This window comes from Myotis daubentonii, chromosome 10, assembly GCF_963259705.1.
Source record: "Myotis daubentonii chromosome 10, mMyoDau2.1, whole genome shotgun sequence".
In the NCBI taxonomy this organism is placed as follows: Eukaryota; Metazoa; Chordata; class Mammalia; order Chiroptera; family Vespertilionidae; genus Myotis; species Myotis daubentonii.
Genome location: NC_081849.1, coordinates 60,114,566 through 60,142,126, shown reverse-complemented (window position 1 = coordinate 60,142,126; position 27,561 = coordinate 60,114,566). Strand labels below are relative to the sequence as shown.

The 27,561-nt window shown below is 38.5% G+C and overlaps 1 protein-coding gene, 1 long non-coding RNA gene and 1 pseudogene across 6 annotated transcripts in view; 2 read left to right on the top strand and 1 right to left on the bottom strand.

Annotated features, from left to right (window-relative positions):
• ITGB8 (integrin subunit beta 8) overlaps window positions 1-2,802 on the bottom strand; it is an 89,630-nt gene extending 86,828 nt beyond the window's left edge. For all 3 annotated transcript variants that reach the window (XM_059712506.1, XM_059712507.1, XM_059712508.1), the window contains exon 1: window positions 1,306-2,802. In XM_059712506.1, the coding sequence (XP_059568489.1) occupies window positions 1,306-1,432 (127 nt within the window). In that variant the 5' untranslated portion in view covers window positions 1,433-2,802. The remainder of the gene's footprint in view (window positions 1-1,305) is intronic.
• LOC132243018 (uncharacterized) lies at window positions 2,031-27,561 on the top strand. 3 transcript variants are annotated; one of them, XR_009454762.1, is made up of 4 exons: window positions 2,031-2,165; window positions 3,773-3,862; window positions 19,600-19,806; window positions 25,537-27,561. It is a non-coding gene; the product is annotated as an uncharacterized LOC132243018 (long non-coding RNA). The 3 variants fall into 3 exon arrangements; XR_009454761.1 differs by lacking the exon at window positions 2,031-2,165 and adding an exon at window positions 2,811-3,024; XR_009454763.1 differs by lacking the exons at window positions 2,031-2,165; window positions 19,600-19,806; window positions 25,537-27,561 and adding exons at window positions 2,812-3,024; window positions 11,901-12,484.
• On the top strand, window positions 7,177-8,954 carry LOC132211503 (small nuclear ribonucleoprotein E-like; annotated as a pseudogene).

Sequence of the window (27,561 nt, the reverse complement as noted above, 5' to 3'; positions counted from 1 at the left end):
TCCTTTGCCTACAAATTGGGAACATAATATATGCTGTTGACACAATTTTGGTCATTTTACTATTGTGTATCTGTTTACTAAATCTAGAAAAACACTTTGTCACTTATTAATACAGGATGGAATTATGCTCAGTGGAAAATTTTCTGTAACAAATGCATGTTCCACTTAAGAGATAATTGATAGTGAATGTTATGCTTTCCTTTGCCTTAAGTTTCACTTATTTTTAAATCAACATATAAGGCAAAAAATAACCACAAGATAAAAATTTACTCTAATTGCTGTCATTTCACATAAGTGGGTAAATTCCTTTTGAAACACATATGAGACAACTATATAAGCAACCAATAAGTGAAGCTAGCTGGATGTTTCCATTATAAACCCTTATTTATAAGGTTATGACTTGACCATTTTAATTAGCTTCAGGCAGAAACTTGGCACACCGGTTCAAAGCATTGGAGAAAATTTTGGTCTACAAAACAATTATAATTCTCCTTCAACAGGAGAGGTCAGAGAAAGGCTCTAATAGAATTTAAGGACTGGATGGCCACACACAGATAAAGTAAATTAAAAAATAAACTGCAGCAATAATCATTGCCTTGGCAAAAATAAGTGTTTGGCTTATGTATAAAACCAGTAAGAATGCATCCTAAATTGATGATTATTACTATTACTTATACTGTGTTTACTAGTAACCTAGTAGTGTCACCTAACATTTGCATATAATTCAAAAGTGCCAAAACGCTTTTGCACTTTTAATTCATTCGGGCTGAGCACTGTGACAGAAGAAACTTGTATGCCGCCATCCTTTTCCTTCATGTCCCCAAGAAACAGAAGACTCACTCCTGTTACACCCATTTATCCTCAGCCTTGAATCAGATACAAGCTAGTTATTAGACCCACATGCTAGAAAGATGTGGAGCATCTTTAAGGATGCCTTCAAGGATGGGGCAGAACCCCTAAACTGGCTTCTGTAAATACCACTGCCCACACTTCCAAACGTCCATTCTATTACTGCTTTCCCAACATCCAGGAGCAACACACAGTATCCCCACTTATAATTAGTGATTGATGTCACTCCAGGGCGTTCATGCTTGACACCTGGCCTCCCTCAGGCCATATGTGATGGGGGATAGTGCCACACACCACCCTTCTGAAGTTCTACAGGCAGATGGAAGGAGACTGACACCCGGCCACTTAACTGGCCGGGATGCTCCTCAACCCTTGCAAGACCTTTGAGGAAGAGAAGAAAACAAAACACACACACACACACACACACACACACACACACACACACACACAACTTACCACTTTGGCCCAGTCCAAGAACAACTGAAAACACCCAGGCCGCCCGGAGGAATGGGGTAGGACCTGGCCGGCAGTTTTGAAGGCAGACAAATGCGGCAGTAAGAAAAGCCAGGGCCGAGCAGCACATAATGCAAAGCAGCCCACACAGCGCCCGCCGCTTGGCTGCTCTCTGGATGCGCGCTCGCGCCTCCCAGGCGCACCTTGGGGCCCGCGGACCAAGTGTTGCTAGGATGTTTCCAGCAGGCCCGGCAGGCGGACCCCGCGGCTCGGAAGAAGCGGTGCAGGTACGCTGGCCCAGGCACTGCTCGGCATCTCAGGGCCCCTGCGGCCCTCCCAGCTCGGCGCGGTGGGTCCCTGAAATCTCCGCGAGAAGCACCTCCTCCGACTGCCAAAGGCTCGGGGCGGCAACGCGAGCGGGGCTCCGCAGCCAGCTCTGGGACAAAGAAAAGAGCTTTTGTTTCTCTCCAGCCGACGGGAATTCTGCTGCATAAATCAGCTTAGCGAAGAGCCAAACACAATCAAACCCAAACAAAGCCCGAAGCTGGGGGGAAAAACCAGCCTAATGTACATTCACTGGGTGATGCTGCATCTGTGGGAGGGGACGCCAGAGGGGAAAAAAGTCAATGTCGCATCAATCAGCGAGAGCTTCTTCCACAGGTGGGCAGGGAGGCCAACTCCACTTAGTTGCAGCTTTGCAGCCTCGGTAGTTGACCAGAGGACAAAGTCGAAGTGGCAGCGTCCTTGCTGGCCGGGAGGAAGCTTGGGGCGCCGGCAGCCAGGGGAAGCGGCTCCGGGAGCGCCCTAATAGTCCCCCTCGGCGCTGGCGGACTCAGAGCAAGGCATCGCAGCTCCCGGCTTGGGTAGGAGTGGAGCGCACCGCTGCGGGGGTGCTAAAGCCCGGCCTCGGGGGGCGGGAGCTTCGTGCCCTCGTTCTCTTGGCCTCAGTGTACAGCTCAGATGTCCGGCCGTCCAGAGCCCAGGCTGTTGGCGCGCTCAGGGGTGCACCCCGTGAGGATGAGAGGGAGACCAGTTGGTGGGGGGCGGAGAGGTGTGGCCCTACCCGGGCCCGCGGGTGCCGGGGGGTAGAGGGGTGACTCCCTATGTGCTGATAGTTGGGCGCGCTCAGGGCCCTGAGTTGCTAGGAAACCGCCCCACGCTATGGAGCGCCCGGCCCCGGCAGCCGAGAGGCTCGAAGGCAGCTCGCTGCAACAGCAAAAGCTCGGAGTAGCGTGGGCGGGACATTAGTGAGGCATGAAGTCACCGCGGCCCACACTCGCTCTTTGTTTTGCTCACTCCAGCTCTTTCTCTCCCCCTTGACTCTAATGGTTGCCATTCCCATAGTTCACAAGAACTCCTGAAGTGTAGCCGCACAACAGGAATCGCACGCCCTGTTCTTTTCCTTCTCCTCCCCGAGTTCCTGCTCCGTAACGCTCGCCTACCGGGTGCAGAGGCTGGCTCAGCGCAAGCGGCAGCTGCGCGCAAAACCCAGCCTCTCGCCCCGGGCTCTGCGCACTCCTTTGTTTGGAGACACTCAATGTTCGGCAGCTGCCGCCTGCAGAGCGGAGTCCCGGAGCCTCACCCCACCTCCAACACCCTCTGTTCTGGGAGCGCGCGCTGCCTACTTTGCTTGCACAGTCAGGAGCTCATCCTTTGCCCCACCCCAAGACTGTCCCGCGTCTCCCCAACACTTGGAGAGTTGATCCGGCCAACCAGGTTAAGGTGAAATATGCCGGAGTTTCCAGTCTGCAGGAGCTGCACTAGCAGCTGCTGGCTGAAATTTTCTCGTGGCTCCTCCACTCGGAGCATCAACCCTGGGCTGGGCAGCCCTGCTCTTTACAGGGTCTGGTGGTGGCTCTGGGCATTTGCTAGTTTACCTTGGGTCTTTTGACCTAAAAGTCAACTTCCCAATAAACAGAACAAAGAAGTTACAAAGGCCGGCGAAACAGGGGAGAGAAGCAGCGAGGGAGGGAGGTGGGATGGCATTTCTGCTCCTTGCAGATCAGAAATTTAGGGCCTGCAGGGAGGGGTGTTTTGCTGGGCAACTGTGGGGGAAGCCATGCGCCTCCCTGGGTCCTGTCACAGGCTAGGCCGAGGGAGAAAACACAGTCCTCCGGATTGAAAACAAGGCACTGTTTCCAATCAGACCCAGAGTGATGCTTCCCTTTTACCTCTAGGGGCAGGAGTGGTTCGCCCTGGTAAAGTCTGACCTCTTGTTTCCCACTAGCTGCCTGCCAACCTCTTTCAAAGAGCAGCCTCCCCTTACCGGCATCAGACCCGTCCAGCCAGGTCAAGGTGAAATATGCCGGAGTTTCCCTCTTCACTTGCTTAATAGTTTCTGTCTCCATATTTGGAGTAAAAAATAAGTAGGAGGCGTTCTCTCTTTTTTCTTTCTGTTTTCTATTTGTTAACTGAGTGAATGGAAAGTACCTGATTAATAAACCACAACATTGAAACTCCCCCTTTTCAGGTGTGGACTGCACATTGAAGCCCACAGAATTAGCTAAGCAGACCAGGAACCCAGTTGGAAAATTACAAGTGCCCTGGATCTACAAAGCAGGTTTTTTGTGTTTTTTTTTTTTTTTTTTTTTGAGAGCCCAAATGAATAATTCAAACCTGAAAAACTGGTACTTGTAAGCACAGTTCCACTATAGGCAATGTACTCTAAACACGTACAGTGACATCCAGCTCAGCTTCATTAATTATTCTCTTTCCTTAGTTCCAACTTTGAACAACTCTAGTTTTGCTTTTCGTGGTCTTAAAGGAAAGGCCTGAGAAGTGGCTGGATGGGGAAGAGGACTTGAAATTTGAACACAAAATGAACATATTCAAACTCTAATTAGTACTCTTCAGTGGGGTAGCATGTATATTTTCCAGAGATTATTTCACAGTCCAAAGGAATGCAGCCACCCTTGAGACAGTGCAGTGCTATAATAAAGAAAAAAAAAGCCATAATCCCTATAAGGGTGTATGTGATGTGCATTCTATATTATAAAGAAAGACTTCCACATTTTGTTTTATGAAGCCCAGGCAAATATATGTCAGGATGCCACTTTTATGGAGTTGTTGGAGAAAAAGCACAGCATCATTTATTACCACTTCCCAGTTTCAAAGAGGTTATAATCCGGCTATCAAAATAAAATAAAACAGAATATCCCAGTTGTGAGGCTGTGATCCTTGTAAGTTATTTACAAACAAGTTATCTGTAAATTTTGGGCTATAACGTTAAAAGTGAATTCTCTCGAGTCCTGCAAATAATCTGTAGAGTTTTCTTACAGTAAATATAACTAGTGGCCTAGAACAAAAAGTTTCCTTGTTTTTAATAAATGCCATCGGTCACCACAATTCATTCTTTTTCCTGTAAGAAAATGTACAGAATATTGTGAAGAAATGTGATATTATCTTCCTCATATTACCTGAAAAATTCTAACAGAGAGAAAAATGTTCCAGATTAATTCCTGTCTTTATCATGTTCTGCTGTCTTGCTTTGAAATTTCTGACAGCTAATTTTTCATCATTTGTGATAATGAGAGCAAATGAAATTCACAGATAGTGTAAAAGTAGTAACATTTTAGCTATTCATTCCAGCCTTCCTATCATCAGATTCTTTTAGTTGTTAATAAGTCATAAAATTAGATGAATTAAGTTTCTTTCCTACTACTTTAACCTTGATTTCTCACTAACTCAGTTTATGGTGAGAATGAATAAGCTATAGAGGAATCACAGGAATGAGAGAAACAGCTGGGAGACTGCCCTTTTCCTGTGTATTCAGCCTTTTAAGTAGATTTTGTACAAATTATTGACCTCATAGTTACAGCTAAAACCATATCCACATTTTAATATTACAGATGCGCCTCAATTTATGATAAGGGCATGTCCTGATAAAAACATCGTAAGTTGAAAATACCATGTCAAAAATGCATTTCATACACCTAACCTACTGAATATCATAGGTCAGCCTAGTCTATTTTAAGCATGCTCAGAACACTAACATTAGCCAGTTGGGCAAAATCACCTAACACAATGAATACACTGTGGAGTATCATTTGTTTACCCTTGTGATGGTGTGGCTGAGTTCAAGCTATGGCTGGCTGCCACTGTCCAGCATCATAAGAGAGTATCATACTGTGCATATCACTAGCCAAGGAAAGATTAAAATTCAAAATTTGGAGTATGGTTTCTATTGAATTCATGTTGCTCTCACAAAGTTGTAAAATAAAAAAAAAATTGTAAGTTGCTTCATCGTAAGTTGGGACCATCTGTATCAGAAATTTGTATCAGAGATATTTAATAGGTTTAACAGATATTCACAAGTTGTCTATAAGCTTGTTTCATCCATAGCTCTTAGGAGATGATGAAACAGCCCAACCTTTGAGATGTGTTATTGTGACTATGACTTCAAGCTTCTTCCAATGATAAGGAATATAAGCCAGTAAAAGTTACTTTTCACTGAAATATTACGTAAGTTACTGTTCTTCATACTGTGGACTGAACACTGCCTCCAACATAACTATCTGTAGAGTGATTCCTTAGTTCTATTTCAGGAGTTTCTGGCTTTGTAGATCTGGTGTGCATTATCAAGAGTTTCTAAAATGGTTCTTTATGCGCTGAGGTTTAAGAACCTCTCCCATAATGGATTAATACAGAGATTCCTGAAAGGCCCCCTGTGTGATTATGGACAAACTTCAGTATCAGGTGCAAAGTCAAAGAAAAATGAATTGCTAGAGCCAGTTCTCTTCCCAGGTTATTCTGTGGATGATCAACTCTGAGATGTTAGTGTTTTAGGCTATAAAATTTACATAATTAAGTTCGGGAAATGCGGGGTTAAAGGTAAGTGAAATCATTTACTGGAGGATTTTCCAGAAACTTAAACAGGCCAGAATGCAATTGGATTCTTCAAAGGAAGAACCCTTTATTCGGGGAACATTTCACAGGCTAGTTTTCTATAAAGTACAGTGGTGGGACTTAATCCTACTTTACAAATGTGGAAACTAAAAACCAGATTGGTGAGGAGACTGACCTCACTTCAGGAGAATTACTGAGCAGCAGGAATCAGAGCTCTGATTTCTTCTCTACCATCTCATATCAATGATGACTTTTGGTTTCAAGTAACAGAGTCAGACTGCGTCTGCCCTAAGTAAAAAAGGAAATTATTGGAAGAAAATTGGGAATTTCTAGAATCAGCAGGAGGCTGAGTGACTAGGATTGAAAAGGCCAGAAACCAAAGGAGGAGATATAAGCCATAACAGTATTGGCCAGGTAGCGATAATGCTTTCTAATCATCCCTTCATTTTTGGACAGCTGGTTCCAAGTTTCACAATCCTGGTTGGGAATGTCTAATTTTCAGAACCTTAGTCACTTATCAGTCCCTTGGCTTACTAGGGGTGGAGTGTGAAGAAGAGGAGCTCTTCTCTTTGGCTTTCTCAATCTAATTCTGTTTCCCAATAACATGACATAAAATTGTCTTAGGTTAACGAAGGGAGCCTTGCAAAGTGACAAACACTCATTACTCACATATCCCAATTTCCACATGCTACAGCTTTTCATTACGGTTGGATTTTGGGTAATGATGCAGCTTTAATTTAGCTACCCTGCCCACTAACCCATGCTTTGGTTAGCAGTTCTAGTTATCTTCATGGGTACTTTTGAATAAAACATTTTATCTATGCATAGTTTCATCCTAGCTTTGTGTTATCCTTCCATAGCATGCAGCAAACTAATGCTTATTTAGCCTTTAACTCATTATCAGAATGATTATAGAGATGTGGTATCTGAACTAATTTTTTAATTTACGTTATTTATTGACCAAGTCTGCAACAGATGCTTTGTTGACCCCTCCCACCTCCCGTCACTCCCCCTCCTCCCCGTGTCCCTTCACGCACACTGCTTCATTCCACACAGCTAGAAGTGCAGGGGAATGAACACTTCTCAACTAAGGACCGGCCTGACAGGAAGTGGGGTATAAGTACCCTAGCTCCCTGGCTCCTTCTTTGGAACTACCTTGGGTCTTGTGTTCTACACCAGTGTATCTCACACTATTGTCGGACCAGTGTTTTATTTTCAGTCCATCATGGATTGTTACTTTAAAAAATGAATTATAAAAAAATGGCTGTCATCTTTATTCCAGAAGTGGCTCTGAGGGGGCACACGGCTTAGTGTGGTCTTTGTTAGCTTTCACCATGGCGTACCGTGGCCAAGGCCAAAAGGTGCAGAAGGTGATAGTGCAGCCCATAAACGTCATCTTCAGATACTTGCAAAATAGATATCGGATTCAGGTGTGGCTTTATGAGCAAGTGAATTTGTGGATAGAAGGCTGTATCATTGCTTTTGATGAGTATATGAACCTTGTATTAGATGATGCAGAAGAGATTCATTCTAAAACAAAGTCAAGAAAACAATAGGTCGAATCATGCTAAAAGGAGATATTACTCTGCTCCAAAGTGTCTCCTCCTACAAGTGATGTAATGAAGCGAGAAATTATTGAAAAGCAATATAGTTTTATAGGTGTCCTTTGTTGGGAGAATAGTTCTTACCTATTTATTCATATTGGCTTACAATACCCTTATGTTACTACCAGATGACAATAAATCATGTTGAATTGTTTTTATTAAAAAAAATGAGTGTCATAAAAGTATCAAATTGTTATAAAAGTTTCTAAATATTTACTTTTACTTTTTATACATTCTTTATACTGAACCAGTCTCAAACAGTTCAAGGACTGGTACCATCACACAATACATTTTGAGGAAAGTTGAGCCCCTTTGTCCCAGGTTCCTTATAGGAGTAAGTGCAGTCGCTCACAGTGATAACTGTATTCAAGCACATCCTCTATTGGATGCCTTTCCCTCCCTCATTTCCCCACTGCTTCCTGGTATTTCCTTGTTTCAGGGTCTTCTTCTAGAATCTAGAGGAACCTAATGAAGACAAGTAATTAAGGAGCCTGGAAACTACTCTCTGGTGTCCTCCATGTGTGAGTTTGAATTTTATTCTTGTCTAGCTAGAAGGCAACCCAGAGAATAAAAAGCACTACGGCTTTGGAGTCTGAAAAATATTAATTTTGAACCTGCTACTTACTAGCTGTAGAACCACGAGAAAATTATTTAACTCCTTGTGCCTCGGTTTATTTATTTATACAATGATGAAATTAAAATAACTACCAGAATCGAAAATTAAATACCAAGATACTTCCCTAGCTGGTTTGGCTCAGAGGCTAGAGCATCAGCCAGTGGAATGAAGGGTCCTGAGTTCGATTCCGGTCAAGGACACGTACCGTGTTGCAGTTTCCTCAGCCCTGGTCGGGGTGTGGGCAAGAGGCAACCAATTGATGTGTCTCTCTCACATTGGTATTTCTCTCTGTATCTCCCTCCCTCTCCCTTCCATTCTCTCTAAAAATCAATGGAAAAATATCCTCAGGTGAGGATTAACAAAAAATAAAGTAAAATACCAAAATAGCACTACACTTCTATTAGAATGGCCAAAATCCAAAACATTAATAGCACCAAATGCTGGTGAGGATGTGGAAAAACAGAAACTCTCATTCATTGCTAGTGGGAATGCAAAATTGTATAGCCACTTAGGAAGACTTTTGTGGTTATAACACTAAACACCTACCATATAATCTATCAATTGCTCTCCTTGGTGTTTATCCAAAGGAGTTGAAAACTTATATCCACACGAAAACAGAATCTTTATTCATAATGGCCCAAACTTGGAAGCAACCAAGATGTCCTTTCATAGGCGAATGGATAATGAACTGTGGTACATCCAGACAATGGAATGTTATTGAGCACCAGAAAGAAATGAGTTATCAAGCCATAAAAAACGTGGAGGAACTTAAATGCATATTGCTAAAGAATATAACCCAATGTGAAAAAGGCTACATACTATATGATTCTAATTACATGACATTCTGGAAAAGGCAAAAATACAGAGATAGTGAAGATGTTTGCCAGAGTAAGGGGGATAGGGATAAATCAATGGAGTACGGGATTTTTAGGGCAGTGAAACTACTCTATAATACTACAGTGGTGGATACATGTCATTGTGCATTTGTCAAAACCCATAGAATGTACAACATCAAGACTGAATTCTACTGTAAACTATGGCCTTTGAGTGATAATGATGTGTCATTGTAGGTTCATTCATTGTTACAATACTGCTTTTATGGGATGTTGACAGTGGAGGAGGCTATATGTGTGGAGGAGTAGGAGGCATATGGGAACTCTGTATTCAATTTTGCTGTGAACCTAAAACTACTCTAAAAAAATAGTCTATGAAACACACATACACACACATGCACACACACACAAACACACACACTACCAAATAAGATTACTGTGAGAATCAAAGTGGAGGTCATTAATGCAACGTTATAGAATTCACCATATATTTTCTCAAGGGTTTTTGCAATGCTAATTTAGATTATTTAAATTTCATATATAAACAACATTGAAAATGCATAAATGCTTATTTCAAGACTTCCATATTGTCATAAAAATAACATCAAATATCTTTGCTTTGCTTTATACATAACTTTCCTTTTCTGGTAACTATACAATTCTTTACCCACATTGATAGATGTAATGAGCATGTCTTTATATAGAAGCCTGTAATCCTAGTATTCTTTATGACAGTCTAGTTTTATGTCTCCTTAATCAAAGCAAATTGTTCCACAATCGTTTTGGCCTGAAGTCATCCTTGTACAGTTTGACATAAAAGCTTTACTAATTTGTACATGATGGAGATGACATACTTAATACTGCCTTTTATTTACAATTTAACATGTTTAAACTTATATGTAGTCAGGAGGTTAAGTAAATATATATGTTTTAAAAATTATTACTTTATTGCTCAGTACTCTGAATGTGTAGCAATTTTAAGGATCCACGACTAGTTCTCTCAACTAAAGGTATCAGCAGACATTATAAATACAACATTTCACTATTGACATAGTTCATCTGTTGAGCCATGGTGGTATGTGGACTGATTTGCACATCATTATACTGTTAAAGGTCTTTGCAAACTTCAATAACTCACAGTGAGTCCACTACTAACATTCCCCCTTTCAGCATTTTCTCATGATCACATTGCCTCTGGAGAATGAAGTCACTACAAATTTTAAATTATTCTAATCAAATTCACATGGTATTTTTATTCTTGGAATGCTTCCATTTTCAGCCCCCTTCTCCAATTTCAAAATTACTTCATGTTTCACCTTGAAGAATGTGACCTTTTAACATAGTTAGGAAATTCTTTGTAAATTAGGCATAGGATATTCAATTTAAACATCCATTTAATAAATATGTAAATATTTATTGAACATTTAGTATGTGTAAAGTGATAGGTCCTATGGAAAATACAAGCATCAGTAAAACTCAGTCTTTTCTCAAAGATATTATTTTAGTTAGAAGTAATATGTAATAATAAAAATAGATGACTAAGTTGGTAAATAGAATAGCTCAGAAATATATTCTAATATTAGTAATAATTTAACATTACACAAAATATGCTTTGAAATCAATGCAGAAGGAATAAATAATTTAATAAATGGTGTTGGGACAATTATTAGCTACTTATAAAACACATTAATTTAGAAAGTTACTTTATACCAAAATACATTCATGATGGATTAAAGGGCTTAGTATAAAACTAAGTATAAACTTAGTATAAAACTATATATATATATATTTTATTACGAATAAAACTTTTTCTAAATGTGAAAATGATTTATCCAATTTTAAAGAACAGATGAACAAATTTGATGATTTCTTTAAAACTTAGATGTTTATAAACATTTCAGAAGCAGATAAAAGTATGTACTATAGAATATGTTCCTACAACTAAATCAGAAGATATCTCCAGTAGATAAATGGGCAAAGAGCATGAGCATATGATTCAAGGATAGGGACTACAAATACTTAAAACCTGGGAAAAGTTCAGCTTCACCAGTTTTTAAAAATAATTAATTTTAAAACTGAGATGAAAGACGTACCCATTAAACAAACTTCAAAATGACAATACTTAATGCTAACAATAGAGAATTGAAATAGGAACTCATTTATAGTGGAATGGTAAATTGGCTTTCTTGCAATCAGTTGGCAACATGTAATAAAATCTTTAAAGTATTTGAAACACTAATCTTATGTCTGTGAAGTTTGTCCTCTAAAATTCATAAATATAAGAAAATTTTTATAAAGATGCACATTTCAGTATGATATGCAATCACAATAAAAATGTGATTGATATTTTCCATCAATCGAAACCTTTTCAAGTTAAAGTAGCAGAGATTATTAAGTTTTTCAGTGTGTCCTGGGTATTATTGTTCTGTCTTAGGGATGTATGCTGCCTAACCCCTGTCTTTTATTAGTTAACAAATTACATTAAACCCACCTCAGTGAAAGGTCTCTAGTCTTTTCCTTTCTATTTAAATATTTTACTGCTCCCTTAGTTCAGACTTTTCCTTCTTTTGAACTCCCAGCCATCTCATCCCCACATTGCCAGGAGAGTTTTCTTCTGAGACACAAATCTAACCATATCCTTAAGAAAACAGCAACAACCTTCTATGGCTTATCTTATGCTTTTCCCCAATTTTTCTGCAGGCCCTTCGCATCAGCTATGAAACCATAAATATTCTGGCCCCACATCCTATTTCCAGTACTATTTTCCACGACATCTTCCTTTCCTCTGGCCAACTCCATCTACCCTGTGCTACAGAACAGAAAATGATTTTCTACAAGCACTTTCCCTTGCCTTTTCATCGGCTTTAACCTCATCTCAGCTGACATGATTTTCCCCCCTTTCCTTCTCATTTGTCCTGTTTGATTGTCAAGAATCATTTATAATGACATGCCTATAAAAGCTTTCTGAATTCCTCTAGGGCCTAGGCATAACTACAGTGTCTTTCACTTTTAAGTAATCTGAAATAAAAAGGTTTTTATTAAAAAAGTAATGTGTTTTTAGTATAGTAAATTTGAAGCATATATTGCATTTTCATGGTGAATTTTATTTGTTTTTTTAAAAAATGGAGTTTTGCTCATACTGGATTCACCATTTTTGTTGTTAATATGCAGATTGGGGCAAACATAAGTTTATAGTTGTGAGGATGCTAAACACAGAGTTTATTCTTGTGTTATTCTTTATTAATTTTTATATTATTTGCCATATGAGCAACTGTAAATCTACTTTGCCCCACCCTATAAATTCTTCATGAGTATCTATGTTATGTGTTACTATATACATATATATATATACGTATATATATGTATATAGTAACACATATACATATATATGTATATAGTAACACATAACATAGAAATTCGTGCACTGGGCGGGGGGGTTGGGGGGGGGGGTGTTCCTTAGCCTGGCCTGCACCTTCTCGCAGTCTGGGTCTCTTGCAGTCCAGGACCCCTTGCTCCTTACTGTCCACCTGCAGCCGAGGCAGGAGAGGCTCCTGCCACCGCCGCTGTGCTTGCCAGCCGTGAGCCCAGCTTCTGGCTGAGTGGTGCTCCCCCTGTGGGAGTGCACCCACCACCAGGGGGAAGATCCTGCATTGAGCATCTGCCTCCTGGTGGTCAGTGCGCATCATAGCCACCAGTTATTCTGCTGTTCAGGCAATTTGCATATTAGGATTTTATTATATAGCATCCCCTAGTGAGTTTGTTGTTCAGTTTACTTAAATACTCTCCTTGATTCCCCCAGATTTTTGGCATACTCAAACTGGGTAATTTGAGGAGAATTAATGAAGGGACTGTTTATAAACATGAGGACAGGGTGTTAGTGATAGTGCTGTGTCCTTGAGTTAGAAACTGTGGGGACACATATCACTATTCTTAAGCTTCAGAGGGCAAAAGAAGGGTGCATTACTGAACCCCAGAGATATTGAGTGTGTGAATACCACCTGACAAGCTATGTCACCTTTGTTCAAGAGTCATAGCAAGTCTGAAATAAACTACCCCTACTTCATTCTTTTCCACTTTTCTGATTTCCTATCAAGACACACTATTGGTCAAACCCATCCCTAAGCCAAAGGTTTAGAGCCATAGATGGAGTCCAGAAAGGCTGGACCGTCAGGCATAAAGAAAGCAAAAAGTAGTGGGAAGCTGATGCACAAATGAAATATACCTGGCATGTTCCTAGAATGGGAGGTGGGTTGTTTATAGTTTTGACTATTTTATTAATAAACATATTTGCATGAATCTGTATTTAAATTCTCAAATACGATTCTTTTCTTAGGAAAATTATTTCCAAGGTGAAGTTACTGGATCTAAAATTTGATACATTCTCAAAGTTTCTGATACTTCTTGCCAAACATCTGCTTTTCTAAGGGACCCAGAAAAATAAGGATTACATGACTTGATGAGAAACTTTGCCTAGTTAATATCCCAACCCTGGGGAATGATTGTGTCCTTGGAAATGGCATCTTAAGGCAGGCTCCAAGCAGGAAATGGAAAGTAGTTAAGCTGGGTAATTAAAACCTACAGGGAAGGTTTTATGGAAGGGAACAAGTGATAGGGCATATAACAGTGGGAAGTCGTTAGCACCCCTGGCTTGAAGGGTCAAGAAGAGGTAGTATTGCAAGGAATACACGCACAGAGGGCACAGGGGAGCTGTATAAAGACAGTCTCCAGATAGGAAGAAGGGAGCCAATCAGTGAACCAGCAGGGAAAGAGAAGGGCAAATAAAAGTCCCGATGTCAATTTCTTTCTATCCTCCTATCTCCTGCCAATGCCCCAGATGGGCCAATCCCAATGGAAGCCAGAGATAAGTAACCTCTTAATGCAATCTATACTGGCCAGCATCTTGGGACACAAAGGGTAGAGAAGGGAAATGGATGGTCAAATGGAAAATATCTAACACATTTCACTTTAAGAGCGATCAGATGGCCAACAGAAAGGAGATTGGCTTTATTAACATAGCCATAATCTATCTTGGCAAGATTAGCAAAAGAAACATAATAATTGCTCCTTATTCTAAATTTCACACCTTTGCCTAATAAGTGTTTGTATTGTGGCTAGCCAAGGTCCCTTGCCTCTCAAATATACCCTCGTTTGCTTGGATTTCCTGGACCTTCTTGACTAACTGTTAAACCCAAGTTTCAGAATGAAATATGAACATATAAGTTTTGTTAGGCCCTCTTGCTATCTGCCTGTAGAGTCGTTTAAAAATTGTTGGCTTTGCCCTAGCTCAGTAGTTCTCAACCTTCTGACCCTTTAAATATAGTTCCTCATGTTGTGACCCAACCATAAAATTATTTTTGTTGCTTTCCCATAACTGTAATGTTGCTACTGTTATGAATCGTAATGTAAATATCTGATATGCAGGATGGTCTTAGGTGACCCCTATGAAAGGGTCGTTCGACCGCCAGAGGGGTCACCACTCACAGGTTGAGAACCACTGACCTAGCTGGTTTGGCTCATTGTATAGAGCATCAGCCTGTGGACTGAAGGATTCTATTCTGGTCAAGGGCATGTACCTTGGTTACAGGCTCAATCCTGGTCCTGTTCTGGGTGTGTGCAGGAGGCAACCAATTGCTGTGTCTCTCTCACCTAGATGTTTCTCTCTATTTCTCTCCCCTTCCCTTCTACCTTCTCTAAAAATCAATGGAAAAATATCCTCGGGTGAGGATTAACAACAAAAAATTGATAAATTTTTGCCAATTTTATTAAAATCAGAAGATTTCATAAAAGCCTACTTTCAGCTTCTCTTGAACAATCACAATATTGGGCACAGCTGGGCCTACATTTCTGCAAGGCAGTGAGCTGAACTGCATGACTGCTGCCACATAAGAAGGAACCCAGGCTCTCTAGTTGCCATAATCCTCACTACACTCAGCTGTATATTTGAGTTAGTTTCCATTTCTCACTGCGAGTATGATACTGCTTTTCATATACCTAGGCTGGGTTTGTTCATATATGTTAAGTGCCTGAGTCCTGTAGACATTTAAGTTTGCGATCCCTTCCTAGTGTCTGTCTCATGGACAAAGCAGGCAGTGCCCAGCCTCTGATTCTTTTTGTTTCCTTGGGATCAACTGAACATTCAGTATCAAAGCAGTAGGAACTACATGATGGCTAATGGGATGTGACATAAGTAAAATTACACAATCTTTTCACAATTCCTTCACCAAATAGTAATTACCTGTTACCTGCTCTGTATCCTGTCCCTCGCCAGTTTCCATCGTGCCTCTTCTCTCTGTGTTTTATTTTGCCTGCAGAAAGTCATTTAGAATTATAATAGCTTCTCTCTCATTAAAACAATTTATTTTTATGAAACTAGACCCTGACCAGTTGTTTTGTGGTCCTGGAACTACATAATAATATAACTGTCTATTGTGGACACCAAAGACAGTATAAGATACTAAGCAACATCAGATTTTATCATTTACATGCAATTTTCAGTATAACATAAGGCCTAGCATCTTTAAGGAACTACTTATAAATACTCTTTAAAGTATTAACGGATAAAATATAATACAAGTTTGAAGAACTTAAAGGTTCATCTTAAATACTTTACCCAGATATCCAACAATATATTTCTAGAGAAATATATTGAGAGAAGTACTGACTTGAGGCAATTGCCTCATGACCTTCCTTTAGAAAGATACCAGAGCTTGAAAAATCATCCCCAAACCTTACTCTTTCTTGTTCTTTCCTTATATATTTAGGCCCTAAGACAGAAGAGTCAAGGAACTATTAGAAGACACATACATTTATGTTTTGAGGAAGGTGAAAATCATTTTTGCTAACCAGGAACCCAATCCTTAAGACTAAGCAGCATTCATAGAGATACAGTTCTTGGTAGGACATGCTAGGTTAAGTGAGTGATTAAAGCTTTTGAAGTAGAACACAAGAAGTTTCCTCAAGGCTTGTTCATCCTGAGACCTAAAAGAACCCGGAGCAGCTGAGTAAACAGGGCCAGAAAGATTAAGGCTGGTACCAGAATGGAGGAGTGGCAGATGTGGGGGCAAAGTGCAGGTATGAGTGAAGTTTAAAGACTAAAATTAAGAGTTTTAATAAGATGAATAAACCTGAGAATCTAAAGTATAAAATGGTGACTATAGTTGATAACACTACACTGCAGGGCAGGGACAAAATAATAACTACCCCTACTTCATTCTTTTCCACTTTTCTGATTTCCTATCAACACATACTATTGGCCAAGCCCATCCCTAAGCCAGAGCTATCCAGAAGGTAGTTGGAAGTATAGGTTTGAAGCCTAAAAGAGAAGTAGAAACCTTACTATAGACTTGGGAGTAAAGATATGCAAGATGGTACATAAACTCATGGGCATTCCATAGGGGAATATATAGGAGGATTATAGAATAGGGCCAAGAAGAGGAATCTGGGAAACATAACAATTGAAGGCTGAGACAGGACGGTCAGTGGAGCAAGAGAACAATGATACTAGAGGCTCACTAATAGAAACCAAAAGTGCTGAAACATTTCTAAAAGGAAGGAGTTATTCAGAAGGTCAAATGCTACAGAAAAATCAACTGCCACAAGGCTTCCAGTTCTCTACTGGATTGGAATCCAGGAGGTCACTGTTATTGCTGGGGAGAGCATCCTCCATGAAGGACATGTTAGAAGCCCGAGAACAGTACATGAACAAGTTGGAGACATCTTTTGAGATGCTGAAAAGAAGTCAGAGAGTCACCTGAGAGGGTGAGAGTTCTACATTTCTCAAAAAATCTTTATGTACACTGTCATATTTCATATTTTAGAAGATAAGTATGGAAACTTTTGTTTGGGATCACAATATAAGTCATATTGATAAGACGGCTAGCCTGTCAGCAGCTTACCTGGGAGAAGCAATTGATATTTTAGATTTCAGTTTAAGAGGAAATATTATATAAAAAATTTAAATTAAATACTAGTAATCAAGGCTTTTATAATACACATGAAAAATTGAAACTAGAGAGGTAAAGTGACTTAAAGTTGCTCAACTAATTAGTGACAGAGGCAATATCACTTGGTTTTGACAGATTTGATTTTCATTCATTAAGTACATCTATGTGCCATGCAGTATGCTAAACACTTTCTACTTATGTTATTTTTTAATCTTTAAAACTAATTATTACATCAGTACTATTATTAACATTTTGGAAAAGATAAAACTGAGTCAAACAAGATAAAATAGTATGCCTAAGATCACATTGTAAATGGTGGACTTAGGATTTAAACTTAGGCAATCTGAGTAAAGGGCTAATGGTCTTAATCATGACCATTTTCTAGCAGATGTAGCACATACACTGAACAATTAACATTGAAATTATTAGAGACATTCATGTTTCCCTTTTATAGAGAGGAAGCATAATTTTAACATTAAAGAGTTTTTCTGGTTTTGGCTTTAGTGGGAAAGAGTTAAAAACAGAAAAGCTACAACTCGATAATTATTGAAAAATTTAATTTATTAAATTGGCGTTTTCCTTTGACAAATACATTTTGAAAAGTATAGTTGTTTTGTTTTCAACTACAAATGTAATGTAATAACAACATGTTCAGAGAAGCTTACTGTCATGATGTAATACATTTTTGCCAAGGTAATTATTTAAATAATAGGCTATTTCACATTTTTTCCTTCTCCATCCAAGTCATTTGAAAGAAATAAGCAGACATTTATCTGCTTAGTATCGGAGGCAGATGGCAATGCATATGCCTCACTCGTGTCTTTCGGAGTGCAGGGGACAAGGCAAGTCCTAAATTATTTAGAAGAAGATTAACCTCAACAGGAGATCATCCTATCGACAACTTTAGTCAACATCTTGAACTATATAAATGATATGAATGATCTAATTTAGCTTGACACTCCAGTGGTAAAATTCTATAAATATTCACTGATGTTTTTATATCCACCTTAAGCAATGAATGGAAAATCTAGTAAATAGAGCTGATATTTGGTGGAAATGTGCATAGAAGACTGAGCCCATCATATAAGAATTGGCTGTTTAGCATTTACTAAATGGTGCTGCTTCCTGACTTAACAAGAATGAACTAATAAGCCTTAGGGTTTGCTTCCATCCCAAATAAGTGCAGAAGAATGAAGTAAGAGTCTGGCACCAGATTCTTTTCTTGCCAGAACATGATAGGCTAAGTGCATGAGAGCATGTAGACCAAAGGTTCTCAGTGGTGCAAGGAAGAGAGGGGTGCCCACAGAATTCCCTGCCAGGATTTTTCAACTTCACTCTCTAGATTCCACCAACACTTCTCACCAAGTTAGGAGTCAGACGCTCCAGGAAAAGGGGCCAGTATCTCTGGTTCTCATGTTTAGTTACACATTAGAATCACCTAGGTGCTTTTAAAAACTACTGGCATCAAATATTTTTTGAATCAGAATCTAGAGTTGGGGATTGAGCTGGTATAGACTTAGTACTTTAAAATACCAAAATATTACAGTAAAAATAAGAATTTCAGAAAAAAATTAAAATTTGACAAATTTTTCTAATTTTTAGCTAGGATTGAGCACCACAAGTTCACCTATATAGGTTTAAAATCCTCACAGATAATTCTGATATTCTAATTCTGTGCCCACTCCCCCAAATACACAATTTTCTCAATTCCTGGTTGAGAACTCTAGACCTATGATGGTGAAGAAAATCATGATGGTGAGAATGGAGTACCTCCCTGCTGGACCAGATCTGGGTCCAAGTTTCTCAACCTCTGCACTATTTAGGCTTCATAATTCTTTGTTGTTGGGGGGAGGAGCTATGCTGTACATTGTAGGGTGTTTACCCAGCATCCCTAGCTTCTACTTACTAGATGTCAATTGCATTTTCTCCCCAGTTGTGACAGTCATTAAATGTCTCCAGAAATTGCCAAATGTCCCTGGGAAGCAAAACCATTCCTGATTGAGAACCATAGATCTAGGAAATAAACTAAAATGAGACCTAGCAAGGGAGTCTAGGGTGGATCTGGCTGGATAGATCAGATATCCTTAGATGCACACTGGAATGCATGAAGGTTTATCTAGGGCTTTATGTTTTATCCAAAGAAGCCATAGAAATATTTGGAATTTGTTCTAATTATCTATTCCTCTGTGGAAAAAACAACAACAAACAAACCACCACACTTCAAACTTAGTAGCTTAGAACAGTGACAACATTAGTTTTATTCACAAATCAGAAATTTGCCCTTAGCAAGGTAAGATAACTTGTTTTTCTTTACTTGGATTGCTCAAATGTTGATGGCTTGAATCATCTAAGACTTCACTCACATGTCTGGTGGTTGATGGCTGGCTGTCGATAGGGGTTTCATTGGGAGTTATAGCTGAAAGACCTGCACGTGGCCTTTCCTTGTGTCTGCTTAGCTTTCTCACAGCATGGTGGCTGGATTCCAACGGCAAGTCTCCCAAGAGAACCAGGCGGAAGTTATGTTGCATTTTATTCATTGGTCTTGGAAGTCACATAACATCACTTCACTGTAGTCAAAGTCTGTCCAGATTCAAGGAGAGGAAACATGCACCCCTTCTTTTGGTGGAGAGATGTCAATATCACCTTAAAGGAAAAGCATTAAGGTATGTATTGTACAGTCATCTTTGGAAAATGCAATCTGCCACAAAGTTGAAAAGGCAGATTATTTAGGATTGCTTACCTGGAGTCTTATGACAGTGCTATCTAAAGATTCTTCTAAGGACCACCTATAGCAATAAGCTGGGGAATACTTGTTTCAAATGACAATTTCTGGAGCTATCTCTTAAAGATTCTCACTTGGAAAATCAGCTTTAGGCATCTGGTATCTGGTTTTTCACGAAGTCCTGAACATAATTCTTACGCGCATTAAGACTGTTTTTTGTTTATACAGATGCTTTAACATTTTCACATTTCTATTACATATTTATTCATTTTCTTCTGTGAAACAAGGTGGTAATACAGAGAGAGCTTTGAGGAATGTAGCTTTCAGAGAGCTGCTGCAAGCATGCCTTCGCATTTGTAATATGCACATGTTACTTGTCAAAAGACACTTTGAAAGTAGTGTTGCTGATTGGGGTTTTGTGGACATTTGATTTGTTTTCAATTCCATGCATGTCAAAATGAAAAAGGGAAAGAGATAACATTATAGTACAAGTCAAGAAATTTGGGATTTTTTTTAGTTTAGTTTTATGGTCAAATTTTATGTTACATTTGAAAACTATATTTTAAGCATCAAAAGAAAAACCAACATTTATAATGATGTAGCTGAAGTTGAGTCATTAGGACAGATCCTTTTTAGAAACTTAAAAGGGTAATGTATATGGTAATATGAATTCTGTTTTCAAGGAGCATCTTAAAAAATGTGGGAAATAAAATGCTAGCATAGGGCATCTCCCTGATCTGAATTTTGCTGATCAAGCAATGACCTAAAATATTCTTGTGAAAACAGCATGTAAAAAAAAAAAAAAGACCCAAAACCTTTGTCCAGTCAAAATAGAATGCAAAAGCTCATACTTTACTTAGAGTCTACTACTATTAACTTGCCTGAAAATCTGATAGCAGGGTTCCCAGTTTTAGAGCAGAGGGAAAACATCGAGTTAGAATGGGGAGCTATAGTTCGGCACAGGAGTCTACAGTCTGGCACAATGAGAACTAGCAGCAACATCAACAAAAATTTATTTCAAAGCAGATAAGCTTTAAGTGTTTCAGAGTAAAGAAACCCCCTTTTTTCTCTCATTACATTTAAAGGTACCACTATCTTACAGAGACACAACTATTTCTCAATATTGTAAGCCTGAGTTTTGAAAAGTTTATTTTAAATATATTCTGTTTAAGAGATGAGAGAAATATTTGACAGTTTTAGAAAAAAAAATCCCTTTAACTGGTTAAAATTAAATAAGCTTTGATGCTTTTAATACAAACTAAAATTATTATTATTATTTTTTGTAGATTGCTTCATTTGCGTAAGATGCTAGATAATGTGTTTTTTAACTGGTGTACAAATAGATCATTCTAATTACATAAAACTATTGTTTTTGCTAAATTTAAAGCTTAGGTGTGATATAAAATCTAATTTATATATTTAAATCTAATATGGAAATCTATATCAGCATTTCAAAGTTATATTTATATCAGCAAATGATAACAATCTGAGAAAGAATGGCAGAACTAAGTGGTCATCTGGCCTACCACCAAGTCCTATTGAGTATAGTTCCAAAATTCATCTCAAATATATTCACTTCTCTGTGCCTCTGCTGTCACTACCCTTGTCCATGTCACCACAGGTCTCACATCACATTTATGTTCTAGACTTCTGTCTCCATCTTCTCTTGACTGTCTCCAATACCTTCTTGCTATGGTTATTTTTCATTTTATTTCAAATAAAACCCAAAGTCCTGAACCTACACAATTGGGTTCCTTCTTACTTCTCCAATACTGTGGCATGAAACTGCTCTTATCCCTCCCTCAGTATTTTGGCCTTTGCACAGACAATTCCCTCTGCCTCTTTCTATTCTTGTCAGAGCTGACTCCTTATTCTTTACTAGAGGCCTGGTGCACCACATTCACGCACTTGGCGGTGGAGGGTGGGGGAGATGGTCCCTCAGCCTGGCCTGCGCCCTTTCACAGTACAGAAGTCCTTGGGGGATGTCCGACTGATGGCTTAGGCCCGCTCCCCACAGTCAGACATCCTTAGCGCTGCTGTGGAGGCTGGCTGCTATGCTCGCCAGCCATCAGCTCAGTTTGTGGCTGAGCGGCTTTCCTCCTGTGAGAGTGCACTGACCACCAGGGGGCAACTCCTGCATTGAGCGTCTGCTCCCTGGTGGTCAGTGCGCATCATAGCGACAGGTCGTTCCACCATTTGGTAGATTTGCATATTACCCTTTTATTATATAGGATATAATAATCAAGAACCCTTTCCTGATTACCCTACCTATAGTGTAGGTTTGTTTCTCCTCAACATTACCTTTTATCACAGTACATATGTTAAGTTTCCTTGTAGTTTTCTTATTGATTGATTGATTGATTCCTTTACAAGCCCCATGAGGGCAAAGACCAGTCTGTTTTAGAGAACACTGACAATGATGGATACCTGGCACATAGTAATTGCCTAAAAACATATATTTTGAATTAATAAATAATGAATAGTGATCTATAAGTAAAATAAAGGCTAAATAAATGGAATTCATAATGGCAAGTACTCATGCTAATAAAACATGTCTACACATCCAAAAATTATTTTGGTGATTCATAAATGCTCTATGGATATGGATTTTGAAATGAGAAGTTTGTAGAGATCATATCTAACTTTTCACTATGATATAATAGCTTGCAATAGTTTAATTCTTGAAGCATGACTTTGTCAGAATCCAAGTAGGGGTTGGAGATAATGTGCTTGATTAAATCACGTGTTTCTGCGGAGGAGAAAAGTGAGTGAGAGACTAGGATATGGAGTGTGGAATTATTCATTCTGTTATCTCATTTACCCTCAAGCATAATCATGAGGTTACACCTGTTATTAATGTTATCTATAAAATTTGAAGAGTTTAGCATATACATTGTATTCAGCAATGGTTTTATAAACATCAGTTTGATTGAATTACCTTGGAAAGTTATAAATGAAAAACATTTCTCTTTGTTTAGACATCTAGATTCATGTCATGGTATCTGATTAATGATAATTCTAATCCAGATTATGACAAAAGAGAAGTCAGTTTCTTACATCATTGGCAACTGGTGCATGCTTCTTGAGTCAGAGACTGTCACGTAAATATTTTCCTATTTCCAAGATGGGCCTAGGATTGTAGGTGGTACATCATAAGGACACACTTTTTCTTGAATGAATGGAAAATTTTCAGATCATTTAGAGGATCTACTTTAAATTGCTTTTGTATACAGAATATATTGGGAAGTGGATTTAATTATATAGGTTGTTAATGTAAATACACAAAGTGAAAAAGACATACTGAAAGAAATCTCTTTACCCTATACTTATGTAGATACATGTGATCATACAACCAACAATTTTATTATAAAAGGCATGCACAGTAGGTCTTATGTAAAATACAACAAGAAAGAAACCTTTAGGTGGCGGCCAAGAGCTATGATTATGAATTCCTTAGCTTGCTTTTGTGAGAATTTATGATCTTGTTTGAAAGTAGTAATGTTAAACGGGCTATTTAAATCAGAGTAATTCAGTACAAAGTAAATACAAGAAACAGAATTAGGCCTAGAAAGAAATGGATTTGAATGTTAATATCAAACAATCAAATCTTTGATTAAATAACAGGTATTCTGATTATAAGTTCAAAAACTCGATCTGGAAAGATAATTGTTTGGTATTGAGACATGAGATTGGGATTAATTATCCTTGGCAGTTAAATAATTGTTTTAATCTTGAAAGAAATTATCTTTAAACAAAATGGTAGCAGTTTAAGAACTGAGAGTGTAATAAAAATGTCAAAACTGTCCAGATGCTCATTGTGCAATTGGAAACTCCACTCAAAGTTGACACAAGGCCACAGAAAAAAAGAAGGTCAGAGATCTAACTCATTCTTGCAACATCTGCCAGAAGCTATGGCTTCTTGGAGTACTAATGTTTTTTCTTTTCTTCTTTCATTGCTCCTTGAAATGAAAGTTTGTTATCAAACCCATCATATATCTCTTGCAGTTCTAAAAAACAAAAAAGAGAGGAAAGATTTATTTAAAATTTTTAAAGCATCATGATTTTGTGCACTAGTTTTCCCTCCCTGCTTGTTCTCTTCATTAATATAAATGTCTACCAAAAGAAGAAACATTTTAAACATTACTATTAGCTATTGCTTTATAGTAATTTTAATTTTAATTTTTTTTCTTTAATGATTACCTCTGTTAGCATTTAGATTCGTGATGTACCCTTTTGACAACACTTTTGGCAGCACAGACTAAATTTGGATGAAGTTTGGATATCACTAAATCTGTGATGAAGTTTCTCTAGGTCAATTCTTGTCTACTTAAAAGCCCATGTGTAACCTCAACTGAATGAATATCCAGGATTGTGGAGGAGAGAAAACAATTACAAGATAAATTCAGTACGCATGGAGTTAACAAACTTTTTAAATGCAACAAGAAAACAGAAGCAAAATACTATAGCAAAAACCACACATTATTATCTATATCATAAAAGGCCTGTGGTCGTGACGCCGTAATGGCATCATGACCAAACAAGCAGTGGCTCTCGCAGTGGGCAGGGCGGGGTGCTGGCAGCATCCGCAGAGTGTGCAAGGCGTTGTGGGACATGGCCCTGATGGCAGGCGAGGCCTAGGGGACCCTACATGCACATGATTTAACCGTGCGCTGGGCCTCTAGTTGAATAATAAAAAAGAAGACAAGGAAAAGTGTGGGTTGATATTAATAAAGAAAAGTTCCATAGAGAAAATAAATAGACTGATAGTTTCCCAATGCATTATTGAAAAGTAAACATTTTAATTCCTAAGAAACTCTATTTCAATCACATATTTAATATTCTAAAACAATACTGAAGTCATATAGATGAAAGAGTGGCAGTGAACATTCCTTATCTAAATATTCTCAACTACATTAGCCCTCTCTCAGAAAACCCCTTAGTATGCTTCTGGATTGCATAGCAAACTGCACAAGGAGAATTAGCCAGAAATTATGTCCGTTTTCTAACAATATAAAGTTGTCTAGGAATAAAGATGGGCTAAAAGTCTAGAAAATTATACCTATGGGATTTATGTGGTAGAAATGTAATATTTTCCTGTGTCACCATGGATGTCTTAAAAAATGATATTCCTGTGGCTAGAAATCAGGAGAGTTGGCTCTAACCCTGGCTCTGTTCATATATACATGGTGATAAAATTGTGGTCAGGATATTAGAGATATTGTGAGTTTAGTGTCACACTACTGCAATAAAATGAATATTACAATAAAGCAAGTCACACAATTTTTTTGTTTTCCTAGTGCATATAAAAGTTATGTCTACAATGTACTGTAGTCTATTGAGTATGCAAAGTATTATGTCTAAAAAATGCACTTGCCTTAATTAAAATATACTTTATTGCTAAAAAATGCTAATCATCATCTGAACCTTCAAAGAGTTGCAATATTTTTGCTGGTGGAGGGTCTTGTCTTGATTTTGATGACTGCTGACTGATTGGTAGTGGTTGCTAAGTCGGCTCTTCCCTTTATGAATGAATTCTTTGTGGCATGAGATGCTCTTTGATAGCATTGCCCACATTAGAACTTCTTTCAAAATTTGAGTCAGTTCTCTCAAGCTCTGCCCCTGTTTTATTAACTAAGTTTATATAATATTCTAAATTCTTCGTCATTTCAAGTCTTCACAGCATCTTTACCAGGAACAGATTCCATCTCAAGAAACCACTTTCTTTGCTCATCCATACAAGCAACTCCTCATCTGTTAAAATTTTGTCATGAGATTGCAGCAATTCAGCCTCATTTACAGGCTCCACTTCAAATTATAGTTCTCTTTCTATTTCCACTACATCTACAGTTAGTTCCTCCACTGAAGTCTTGAACCTCTCAAAGGCACCTATGAGGGTTGGAATCAACTTCTTCCAAACTCATGTTAATGTTGATATTTTGACCTTATCTCATGAATCACAAATGTTCTTATTGGCATCTAGAATGGTGACCACTTTCCAAAAGCTTTTCATTTTCTTTGCTTAGATCCATCAAGGAATCACTATCTATGGCAATTATAGCCCTGTGTAATTTATTTCTTAAATAATAAAACTTGAAAGTTGAAATTATGCCTTGATCCATGGACTGCATAATATTGTATTAGCAGGAATGAAAATACACTAATCTCATTGAACATCTCCATCAGATGTCTTGGGTGGTCAGGCACATTGTCAATGAGCAGTAATATGTTGAAAGGAATCTTTTCTTTTTCTTTCTTTTCTGAGCAGCAGATTTCAGCAGTGGGCTTAAAATATTGTAAACTGATATGCTGTCATCCAGGCATTGTTCCATTTATAGAGCACAAGCACATTAGATTTTGCATAATTCATATGGGTCCTAAGGTTTTGGGAGTGGTAAATGAGCATTGGCTTCAACTTAGTCACCAGCTCCATTAGCCCTTAATAAGAGAGTCATCTTGTCCTTTGAAGCCTTGAAACCAGGCATTGACTTCTCACTAGCTGTGAAAGTCCTAGGTGACATCTTTTTCCAATAGAAGATTGAAAATTTATTGTTTAGTATAGCTACTGTCATTAATTATCTTAGCTAGATCTGCTGGATAACTTGCTGCAGCTTCTACATTAGGACTTGCCACTTCACCATGTACTTTTAAGTTATGGAGCTGTCTGCCTTTTTTTAAACCTTCATCAGCCAACTTCTGCTAGCTTCAAACTTTTCTTCTGTAGCTTCTTCACTTCTCTCAGCCTTCATAGAATTGAAGAGAGTTAGAGCCTTGCTCTGAGTTAGGCGTTGACTTAAGGGAATGTTGTGCCTGATCTGTACAGACCATTAAACAGTTGTCCATATCAGCCATGAGGCTATTTGCTTTCTTATCATTACTCTGTTCACCGGAGTAGCACTTTTATTTTAAAATGAGAGACATGTGACTTCTTTCTTTCACTTGCAGACTTAGAAGTCATTATAGGGTTATTGGTCTAATTTTAATATGATTGTATCTCTGGGTATTGGGAAGCATTAGAAGAGGGAGAGAAATGGAGGAATGGCCGGTAGATGAAACAGACAGAACACATACCACATTTATCAATTAAGTTCTCCATCTTGTATGGGTTTAGTTTGTGGACCCCAAAACAATTACAATAATAATATCAAAGGCCACTAGTCACAGATCACTATAAAAATATAATGAAAAAGTTTGAAATATTGTGAGAATTACCAACATGTGATACAGAGGCAATGAAGTGAGCAAACAGTGTTGAAAAATTGTGCCAATAGACTTGCCACTAGACTTTAATTTATAAAATTCAGTACCTGTGAAGCACTATAAAGCAAAGTGTAATAAGGAGATATTCCTGTACTTTGTTTCTGTGGAAGCATACTTCTTCGCTGTAACATGAGAGAGGGAAACCAGATGATTTCCAAGTTTTTTCCCCAAGTCTAAAATGTTATGTTTCAGGATATTTTGATAATAAATCAAACATTTATCATAGTAAAAATTTTTTCCATCTGGTGAGCAAGTGCATGGCATAGAATCAGTGAGCATTGCAAAATGAATCCAGCTCCATATAGGGCCCCACACATGGGTCAAGAATGGCCCCACAACCTTGCAGTGCTCAACTTGCATGACCACATGTGTTGGTTCTACAGTTAGATCAGAAGTAAAGAAAAGAAGATATGGAAAATTCCTCTGTAATAAAAAATTG